The 11,278-nt window shown below is 47.4% G+C and overlaps 1 protein-coding gene across 1 annotated transcript; it reads left to right on the top strand.

The window, feature by feature from the left end:
* Positions 1 to 173: 173 nt before the first annotated feature.
* Positions 174 to 8,043, top strand: TIMMDC1 (translocase of inner mitochondrial membrane domain containing 1). The gene is made up of 7 exons (XM_075768955.1): positions 174 to 321; positions 479 to 644; positions 2,087 to 2,175; positions 4,085 to 4,152; positions 5,123 to 5,201; positions 6,400 to 6,510; positions 7,083 to 8,043. The coding sequence occupies exons 1-7, from the start codon at positions 227 to 229 to the stop codon at positions 7,180 to 7,182; spliced, it is 708 nt and encodes a 235-aa protein (XP_075625070.1). The 5' UTR covers positions 174 to 226; the 3' UTR covers positions 7,183 to 8,043.
* The last annotated feature ends 3,235 nt before the right edge of the window (positions 8,044 to 11,278 follow it).

Below are 11,278 nucleotides of genomic sequence, written 5' to 3'. Positions count from 1 at the left end.
TTTCAGTCCCATTCCTTCTTGTTTCGCATTGCCGAACCGGCCCTGGCCCATTGCTCCTTGTGGAGAGAGCCTCTACCTGCGGGGAAGCCGGGCTTCCCAGGGGGACAGCGCGGCCAGGCCCGGTCCCGCCGTGCCGTGCCGGGCCGTGCCGTGCCGTGCCCCGCCGGGGGGTAGGGGGCGCTGCCGCGCCCGCCCAGCGCTGCCGCCGCCGCCGCCGGGGAGGGCCATGGCGGAGGGGGTCGGCGCTCAGTCGCAGTTCGGCCGCCCCGCGCCGCCGCCGCAGACGGGCTGGGAGCGGCTCAGCGAGCTCTGGCAGCGCGAGTGAAGACCGGACCGGGGCGGGCTGGGCTGGGCTGGGCCGGGCCGGGGCGGGGCGGGGCGGGCCTCTCCGGGTGTCCGCAGGCAGCGGGCCCGGCGCTGCTCGCGGGCCCCCCCCATGCCTCCCCCGCCCGAGTCCAGCCGTGCCCTTCTCTTACAGCGAGCGGCAGCGGTACCCGGAGGAAACGGTGAACATCATCAAGTCGGCCTTCACCGGGGGACTCGTCGGCTGGTTGTACGGCGGGCTGCCGGCCTTCTACCAGGCCCGGAAGGCCTTCGTCGAGAGGAGCCACGGGGAGCTCTTCCAGAACCGCGCCGATGCGGTGGTAGGAGCCCCGCGAAGCCGGGAGCCCAGCTGGGCGGCGGGGGGTGTTACACGGGGGGAGAGGCCGGGGTTCTCGTCCGGGGAGCGGGACCGAAGTGTCCCCGGGGCTGCCGGGGAAGCCTCCGCAGCCGTGCGGGCAGAGGAACCCTGTGAAGGCTCCGGTTGTGGAAGACCTTGTGGTTGGGGCCGGCAGTTTGCGGTGGCTTGTACAGGAGCCCTTGGGAGACCGAATGACCTTGTTCTCGTAAGATGCGTGACCCGCAGCGCGGAGTGTGTGCCTACCTTTGGTACTGTTTGGGGCCAAAGTACCCAGGTGTTTGCCGTAGGTGTGTAAATGCGTACGGTCTGCCTGATCGTCTGCGTGTAAGTTAGCTGTCCCGTGTTACCTGTGTGATTCTGCACCGTCAACTTGAAGCAGAGTGTCCTTGGTTACAGAAAAGGTTGATGACAAGGTTTACCATTCTGTTACATGGCTGATTAAACAATATGTCTTGAAAAGTCTTGACTTTCAAATTTTAGTATGTTGGCAAGAGACTTCATAGCGTCAAGTCATAGTTGTCCTCTTATCTTATTCGTGTGAGTTCTTTTAAGACCATTTAAAATTCTTCTAGCTTATCACTACACCTCACAACAAAGAACATTTGTGACCTTTTGTAGATGCGTTTGAACTTTTAGAGGTTTGTTATTCAATTCAAATGTTGGTTACCTGAACTATTAGGAGAAAAAAACCCCTTTACAAATCTGCCTAATTTTACATCATTCACTATTTAGATATGGTGCCGACGTAGCGGCCTGCAGAGTATCAGTGCCTGGCTTCACTCTGTCCTTCTGCGGACTCTTTTGTATCAGCACCTGGGCTAAGCATTTACACCACAGGCACTGAAAGAGAGAATTTATTTTCTTACATGGTATTAACTGGAATATTTTTAATTTTTATGAAGCTTCTGTTTATCACATCTTTTAAAAAGCCACTTATTGCCAGACTTTTAAGCACCAGTGCTAAACTGCAGAGCATGATGGTCTCTTAACATTTAAACTAGGTGGTTATTATTTATTTATGGTTATTATTTATTAATGCTTATAAACTGGTAATAATTGAGAACCAGTTTCTAGTTCATCCCCCCTTTCTTCTCTGCTACTCTCCTGTACTGTCCTCAGAAAGCTCTCCCTGTCCCCCCAGATGGGTTTCAGCACTGGGATTAGAAAGACCAGTTGACATTACAAACTGGAATTAATTCTTGGCTTTCCTGTTGATGGCTGGGGTAAACATGAGCAGCTTCTCCTCTGAAGATGGCCGACTTGATCCCTAAGGATCAGGATCTCATTCCCAAGTGACATCAGTCCCGCGACCCGTTGCGAGTACCCCGGATTGCAGTGGGCTGGTGGTGCTGACGAGGAAGAGTGGGGCTGTGATCTGTAACCTGTCTTCTCTCTCCCCCCCAGCAATCTGCGCACCGGGCCGGTCTCAGGAGTTTCATCCGCTACGGCTGGCGCTGGAGCTGGAGAGTTGCCGCTTTCGTGACAGTATTCAAGTAAGTGTTTCCTGATGGTAGTGCAGAAGAGCTGGCTTATGCTTAAGCACTAGTGGTGAGGAGCCCTTTGTGCCGGCACTGCTCGTAGCTGCAGCTCCTTGAGAGATTACTGGTGATTGACGGAGGCTCAAAGTGGCTTGTTATCAGTGAGTCTGGTTGATAAGGTGTGAATATGAAGAGGATTTAACCTTCTATAATTATGCAGAATTCGAGTCTTCTAATGAACCTATACAAAAACTGAAAGTGGAAAAGCCCTGTTCCTTACCTCTAATCCATGCTGTTATTGACACGAATACAGTTCTTCCCTGTACTTCATAGATTCTTTCTGCTTTTGCTTCATCTCTTCAGTTTGCTGTATTTTGCGTTTTTCTCTGGGAGTGTTACAGTGTGTTGGCTGTGTCTGGAACAGTTTTCTATCCCATGCTAATTTTTCTCCTTTTTGTTATGTCTCATTACCCCTAGTTTGTATACACTAGCGTTACTCACCATTCTTTGTTCTTGTCCTCAAATGCTTGCAGGTGATCATCTTGTTATTAAGCAGTTGCTGAACATCAGACCTACTGGTTGTATGTACCTCTTTAGGCCTTCAAATTTTTTGTACACGCACAACCAATGCAAGAGGTAGTGTTCCGCTTCCCTTATTTTCTCCCACAGATGTGTCAGTGCTTTTCTGACAATATAACATCAAATTAAACACACTCTTCCTGAGTAAAGCCCTTTAAACTAGGAATATCTCCTTTCCTGACATTCAAAAATGGTAAATTTCTGTGTAAATTTAAATATGCGTTGACTAGACCTGCAGGCATGTTCTGTTTAAATTCTCCTTCTGCTTTTAAGATACTAAAAGTATTGACTAGCATTGTTTTGTATTTCTGTCTCCCTAATTTTTTTATTCCTTTCTGAATTTCTTCCTCCATCTCTCTTGGGTTTGTTTTTTTTAGCTCCTTTCTGTTTAGTATCTTTTCTTCAGTTTAGTTAGCATACCATTTGCTTTCTCTCCTGGAGCTTTTGATTTTGATAGATTTTCCTGGGCTTGACGTGTAACCTCGTCGTCTTCCACCAGATGTCTCCCCTGCAGCCAAATCATCCCCCTTTCTCACCACCCCTCTGCAAAAGGCTGTGAAAGAAGATACCTGCTGCTCCCTCTTAATTGGTTCTGTAAAATCCAAGTTGAAGATTTTGTCCTGCAGTTCTGCAAATTTTGAGTTTTGTAGTTCAAAACCTAACTGTTTTAATCTTACCTTGTATGAAGGCTAGGCTGCCATTACAGCGTTCGGAAGGAGAGGAAAATCGCTGTTGACTTGTGGATGTCATGCAGGAGGCTTGCTAAAGTGCTGGGGAGGATGTGGCTGCCAAACTGAGAACAAAGAGTAATTTGGGGCTTAACTGATGTTTTTGGAGGAGATGGTGTACCTACCTTGGCAGGAAATCTCATGCTGCAAGAGTAGGTGATGCTGCTGACATCATGAGTGTGACTTAGCTCCAGGGACAGGGACTGTCTGCATCAGGCAAGGTCTTACTGATGCTTGGATTCAGCTTCTGGGGGTAAAGGTGCTACGTCAGGACTGACTGACCGACGGGACCTTTTCGTTGCTCAGTTGCTTTTATCCTTGAATATACGATGGAAAAAAATAATCTTTGATTAAAAAGAAAAAGAATTACTATCCCAGATCCAGGCCGGGAATCCTGGTATTCCCTGGCCTCTGGCTGTGCAGCTGCCTGCAGTAAAGTCGCAGCAATCAAGGTGCTTGTGGCTGGCGCGTGTGCGCTCTGGACAGATGGGCAGCAACGTGGTTAGAGGCAACCTGAGGGTTGGCTTAATGAATTCCAGCTTTATTTCAGGCTGTGTTTTGCTACCTATCTTTTTCCATGTGCAACTGCTGACTCCCTCTGTGCCTTACCTTTGCAGCACGGTGAGCACTGGTTTGTCTGTGTACCGCAATAAAACCACCATCAGTAATTTTGCTTCAGCAGGAGGTAAGACTGCTCTATCTTTGTGTATTTTTCTCTTTATGAGCGAGGGTCTTAAATGGGAAAGCAGAAGCAGAAATCCGTATCGCTTGGATTTGAGCAGGTCTCTAGCTTCTGCGTCTCTGGATTTGGGTTCAGGTTCTACCGAGTGCCGTTGTGACTTTGCTCCCTTGTTTAACTGCTATGTGCCCTCACTTGTCACAGCGAGATATCGGTGCACTTCTGAAACCGTTGGGGAATATTGTGGTTATCAGTTCATCTTCAAAATACTTGCTGGAGTTTTTTTGGGTAAAAAATGCTTGCGTAGGGTAAAGGCCACACTTGGTGCATAACCTGCTCTCATAACCACCTCTTTAGGAGGGAAAGCATTTCTTATTTCCGTGCTTTATAGCAGTTCAGTGCGCTGCTTGTAGACTACCCTTTTCACGCTGAGTTTTGCATGTCCGCTTTTGGCAATAGGGCTCTGGGTAAGTGATCTGCTTGTTCGGTTTTACAGGCTTTATTGCCCTTGCAGTTGGATACGTGTTTTACTGATCTTTTTCTGCCTTACATGGCAGGTACTATTATTAGCTGCTGTGGAATAGAAAAAAAGAGAGGAAGGAGGGATCGTGCTTAGCCTGGAGAGAGCTCAGTTTTACTTTCATAGATACTTTTACTTCTTAGCATTTCTTGGGGAGTTGTCTTGAAGCAGAAGGAGCTTTGTGCGATGTTTTAGTGCAGAGACCGTGTGGATAAAGACCTGGGGAAGTACTGCAACAGCCGCTCAGCTCCGGCTGTGGAAGCATCTGCCTCTCAGGCTGGGGTGGCTGTGTGGTGAGGGTCCCTCCCACTGGCCACGGTGCTTGGTTTCTGCTCTGATAAAAGTGGGTCTCAGCTCACAGGAGAGGAGGAACACAGCAAAGCAGCTCCCTCCGTCTGTACGTGATGGCTGGTGGGGGGCTGTTTGTGGTTTCAGTGAGTCTCTGGGTGTTTTTAGCCCTTACAGGAGCCCTTTTCAGAATGCACCTGGGCCTGCAGGGACTGGCAGGTGGCTTCGTGTTCGGAACAGCATTTGGGTGAGTTGTAACTGCCGCTGATCAAGGCACAGCTACTCTTTAAGGGTGTTAGACAGTGGCCGCACACACCAAGCCTTGAATCATAGGTGGGGCTGCAGAAGCTTCCCTTCCTCTCTTGCCTTGAGGGATTTTCTGTATCTCTCTTGGGACCTCATGATGATGACTTTTCTTCCAACCTTTAAACTTCTTTTGGTTGGTTTTTTTTTTCCTTCTCTTTTTCTTGATTTGTATTTTGCTGCTTCCTCAGTGATAACAACTGTGTGCTCTCAACAGAACATCTTACTTGCTGCTCTTTGCTTATTAGAGGAGACCCTAACTACTGTTAAGTAGGAAATTATGAGGATGGGTTAGACATAGACATGTCTCCTGTCCCCCCCCTTCCTTGGCGTGGTCACTGATGACCCCAGTCGTTGTGCACAGAACCGTAGGACATCTGTTTTAAGAAACTGTGTTGTCTGTGGGCAAGGGCAAGAGTGTAAGACACAGCTTCTGGGCTCCCTTCTCCACTCCATCAGCAACTGCTCCTGTAGCAGCTCAGAATCCAGAGGGCGCACAAAGGGTGTTGGATGTCACGGTGACACCTTTTGAAGAAGAGTCCACCCTGGGAACTGCCATCCCCTAGGTTGATTTTTTTACAAAATAAGCTCATCAAAGCCAAAATGTGGAGCAGCAGCCATTTGGAAATGGTGAGGAGGTAGCTGTGTGGTTGGGCTGCACAAACCAAGGCTGTAAGGTGACAGATCTCTTTGTGTATGTCTTGCAGTCGTGTACCTCCTAAAGCTCCCCGGGGCATGGAGGAACTCATGGTTCTCTCTCAGGGGCTCTGTCCATCAGGACAGTGACCTCTTAACTCAGGAGAGGTCTGACTTTTCAAGCAGAACTGGGATTTCTTCTCAAAGTACTGAGTTGTGAATATCCACCTTAAATCCTTCCACCCCTTTGCCCTGTGGATGCCTGTCAATAAGTAAATTCAAAATACGTTATCAAAGGGGCTACAGTGAGTCACAGCTGAAGACAGGCTGTGTTTGGTAGCTGACAGTAGGAGTACCTTAGGCTGTGGTGCGATGTAAGTATTGGGGAACATCACGCTCCACTGGTCTGGTGGCTGGCCCCCGCATGCTCCTTTTGGTGATGCCAGTAAATTATTACTGTTGTGTGTCCCCTGGGTGACTTGTGACTTTTCTGCTTCCTCCTCTAGGATCCCTGCAGGGGGCCTCTTAATGCTAATGCAGAACCTAGTTGGTGAGACGTTGCAGGAGAAGAGAAACCGTGAGCGCAGGGAGCTGTATGAACAGAAGTTAGCAGAGTGGTAAGGAACACCTCTGCCTGTTCGAGCCTTTGACTAGAGGCATGTCTAGGTCTGTGTGGTTCAAACATTTAAAGAAGCCACGACACACTACACTTTCTAAACCTTGGTTCTTCCGCTCTTCAGTTTTTGGTGTGTTTCACGTACCAGTCTGAGAACTGCTGATGTAGTCTTCCCAGCATTAGGTGTTGCTGCTTGTTTTGGTACAAGCTATTTTGTTTAAAATTCATGTCCCCCCTGCCCAGTAACTCTGCAGCCATTTTTCACTTTCACGGTGGCCAAGAAGACAAGCAGGACAAGCACATTAGTATTTCTTTACCAAAATTGAGAGAGACCAGAACTCTGGCTTTGCCTTCATTGCTGCTTTCCTTCCACCCCTGTTAAAGAGAGGAAGGAAGGAGGACACCTGGAGGCCTTGGGAAGAAAGGGCTGTGGCACTGGTTGCGTGACTTACTAAAACTCACAAATACTGCCAGTTCTAGAAGAAACTTTTCAAGAGTGGGTATTCTGCAGTGATGCCTTTGTCAGGGGGGTACAGGCATAAAATTACTTTGCTCTCTCTCTTCTCTGATTAGGCAGTCCAGGCTCAGTGTGACAGAAGATTTAGTCCAAACGGAAAGCAACACCCAGGGAGGACCGGAGACGGAGATAGCCGGAGAATCTAGGAGCTACTGACTCTTTCCCAGATCTCCGTTGTAAGCGGCTACAGTGTATGTTGGGTCTGCTGGTAAAAGGCTTCAGTCAAGGGGTCATGGAAGTCTTCTGTGAGTGCAGTTATACCCTGTGCACTTGTGAAAAAGCATTTTGCTGAAAACATTGTTCATGGATGCGTATCACTACACAAGAGCTTGGAAGGGCCAGACCTGTTCCACCTGAGAAGGTGGAAATGCGGACTAGAAAGTGTCATCTAGGTTTGGCAGGGGGTGAGGGCAGCCCCAGAGCCTCTTCTAGAACCCATTTCACTCCTGAAAACAGCCAAACCACCAGCGATGCAGAAATATTCCAGGTACAGGAGCCTATGAATAGTTTGGATGCTAAAGGTACCCTGATTCCAAAAGCTGATTGTGCTCTGGTGAAAGCTGCTCTTCAGGCAGCACCTGAAGGACTTGCTGTGGGAGCCCCGGAGGGAGCGGTTCTGCTCCTCTTGCCATCCCCCTCACACAGCTTGACTTGGCCTGGCTGGGACCAATTCTGTTTTGCTGATGGTGGTTTCTTCAGGCTTTTTGCAGAAAAAACACAGTTGGTTCCTACAGTACTTGGGGTATTTTGCAATCAGTGTTGAGGAAGGGTGGAGGAGCTGGGAATGATATGGAAATACCCTGAAAAAAGACGTGGTTTGGGTTCCTCAATAGAGGTGTGGCTGAGGGGGCCACAGAAAGGATGACTTGTTTCTGGTGGTGGCGGTGGAAGAATTGGCACTATGGGCAATTTTAACAACAATAAAAAGGCCTCTAATTTAATTTGAAAGCTGGAAATTAGGGGATTACCTTTGGGGGAAATGTGGTTCAAGAGACTCAATAAAGCCAACTAGCAGTGGTGCTTGTGTCCATAAGCTCTTTATGTTAGTACAGTATGTACTTTATGTTCATACAGCGTTTGCATTAGAGAAATCTACTTGAGTGATATCCCATGAGAAGAGCTCTAAGATCCCACCAGCGAGCAGTGAAGTCGGGTGGCGGTGTCAGACATTCCACTATCCAGGCAGTAACAAAGACAAGAGGCAGGAGAGTGCCAGCTCTGTTTATTATTTTGTACCAGAGATCAACTGTTAGGTCACAGCTGTTACCTGTGGGTAGGGCTGAAGTTAATGTAATAAATGGGCGGTACCCAGAAGGGCCAGGTGCCCCATCACCATTTCCCTTAAAGCAGAAGGTCGGGATTCTGGTCCCCTTTTTTTGTTGGAGTTTTTTCTCTCTCATTAAAGTGAATTGCATCCAGGCTGGGGGGGGGGCGGTTGGCTCACCTTCCCACAAGAAAAGAGTAGTCTGTCTGTTCTGGGTGAATGCTTTCCTCTGTTACAGCTGAGTACTGGTGATTGAAATATGAACAGTTGATTCCACAGAGCGTATTCCACCCACCCAAAGCAGATTTTTTTTTTTTGGCTCAGCTTGCTTCCAAAAGGTGTCGTGTTTTCTGACTTCTGAAACAAGCATTTCATTTTTTAAACACCTCAGTGTAGTTCATTTTTTCCATTGAAGAAATATGTGTGTTTCAGGGTTGTCATCAACCAGCTTTGATGTTCCTTTTTTATGTGTAAGTAAGTAAGTGAAGGATCTGAATAAGCAGAGGTATGGCTATGTCTCTCCCCCTTCCTGTTTTAAGCTGTGCATATGTTGGTGACAGTAGTGGTGGTGTCCTTTGCCCTCCTCAAGGAACAAAATTGCAGGCCTTTCTCAGTCACATTTTTGCCATTGTGGTTACACAGCGATGCTTTAGCTTTTTCTTCCCTCTTTTTCTTTTGCCGTTGCAGCCTCACCCAATAGCCCACACAACAGTTCTGATGATATTTAGCTGTGTCGTTGCTCAGTCTTTCTCTACTCCTATTTTAGTGGCTGTTTGACGCGATGTCTAATGAATGCTCATTTTCTTGTGTCTCTGACCATTGATGCAGGGATGTTCTACCATGGGAGAGTAGGCAGAACCAAGGTGTAGCAGTTGTGTGGATTTTCTCTTCAGGGAAGGATGGAAGGGCTGCTAGATGTCCCTATGCTGCACATTAGCAAGGGGAAGCAGAGCTTTCCATCTGCGCTGAAGATTAGCAGCCATTTTTTGCTCCCTTTCCTGCTGAATTTAGTTCTCTGCACTTCCTCATTTCTTGTATTCAAAGTCACCCTCCTAACAGGGAGCGAAGCATCAGTTCAGAGCTTATTTTTTAAATGCAACCGTAAGGGATTCTTCTCACCCCCACTCTGCCCCCCCACCCCAGGAAAAGCACAGCACTGAAGATATCGATCCTCTGCTTTCAGAGTAGGTAATGCAAGTAGCAGGGATACAGTGAGGATGTCTTACACTGGATTTTTGCTTTTGCAGAGAACCTCCCTTTTTGGGAGGGAGAAGGGAGACCTGTTGCAAAGTCAGTGTTGAACACCGTAGCTGTACTGCTCAGTTAATCCCTGGCAAATTGACAGACATGAACTATGTGGAAGTTACGAACTGGGTACCCAAGTGCCATGTTGTCATTGCCGTTGAGCACGCCATCCAGAGCTGTGTCTTGATGGTGGCTTTGTCAACCAGCTGCATCACCTGCCGTGATGCTACCCAGCCTGTGTTTTTAGCAGCTGCGAAATGGTGGCTGGGGCTCACGTGAATAATTGAAAGTCTCTACTGTTTCCCAGCACATACTACAGGTATCTTTTATTACTGAAGAAAGGAAATGGATTTTATTATTTATTTTTTAATACCATTAAAGGAGGAACCCCAGGAAAAAATGTTATATACAAAATACCTGTGATAAACAGAGCAGTTCACTTGGTACAACGACCCAGATATTAAGCTGAAAAGGTCTCACAGAAACCATTTGTGTGCAATTCACTGAATACAGCATAAGGCAATAGAAAACACGATTCATAGTATAAGTGCTTAAGGAAAAAAATAAACCAAATAACCCGCCCATCAAGAATATAAAACCAAACTGATGCTAGATATATTTGTCAGTGAAAATATTTGTTTCCTTTAGGAATTACTTAAAGTGTCACAGGAGTCAGTGGTGGTGTGGAAAGATTTGGCACAGTGAAAAAGACAAACCCTTTTCCAGAACGCTGTGCAGTCATCAGTCAGGAGCAGACGTAGAGCATGGGATAGTCAGAGGGAAAAACGTGTCGGTAGAACTGTCAGAGCTGTGGTGTGATTGGTAAGGTGGTAATGCATCATGGTTATAGCAGGGAAGGAAACACAATGTTGAAAATGAGCAAAATAAATACAAAAAAGAGGGTGTCGAGTCTGCAAGAAGTCAGTAGATTGTGCTGGAAAGAATAAGCACAGATGGAAAGAAAAGGAAATGTCGTAAATACGAGACACCATTGCCCATACACCAAGTCCTGCAATAAGGTCAGGCTGCCTTTTGATAAAACTGCCTTCTGTGCCAGCTGTGTTCTGCTTGCTACTAATATGCACAAGTGCAAAGAGTATTGTTTCCTTATCACCCACCTTATCTCCTTTTCTCTGTCAAAAAATCCCTCCATAAGAATGTTCTGAAGTTCCCGTTTTACTTTACGCAATGGGAAAGCAGTAAAAAAGCTGATGGGGCAGCACGACTCTGCAGGAGTAGGGAAGGGAGCAGTGTCTAATTTTTCATTAACGACTCGATCCCTTAGCCTCTCATAGGTCAGTCCTCTATAAACCACTTTTAGTGCTACTATTTCCTCCCTCCAGCAAGTTCTCTCCCAATATGTGCCTACTAGAAAAAAGTGAAATGGATGGAATATTTCTTTGCTGTGTCCCAGCAAGATAAACAACTCAAGCAACGAAACATCCCACAAAGAGGACGGCACGGTGCTTTCAGACTTTGGCCTGCCCTGCTAACTACACACGTGGACAGAGCCGTAGGGAAATGGGTACGGACTGCAGTGGGACGCAGCAAAAGCGAAAAACAAACCTGTCAAACTTGGGGCAGTGTTGAGTTAGGTTACTATGCAGAGTTGCTTAGGAAGCTTGTTGGGGCTTGGGGCTTTTTCCTCTTTTCCCCTTAAAATGAGAAACCACTTTTTCCTACACAGTAGGCAAGAATATCACTCAGATCCGATGAGTCCTATCCAATGTTAGCATGCTGTGG

Source organism: Balearica regulorum, chromosome 1, assembly GCF_011004875.1.
Source record: "Balearica regulorum gibbericeps isolate bBalReg1 chromosome 1, bBalReg1.pri, whole genome shotgun sequence".
NCBI lineage: Eukaryota > Metazoa > Chordata > Aves > Gruiformes > Gruidae > Balearica > Balearica regulorum.
This window is presented reverse-complemented; position numbering and strand designations above follow the sequence as displayed.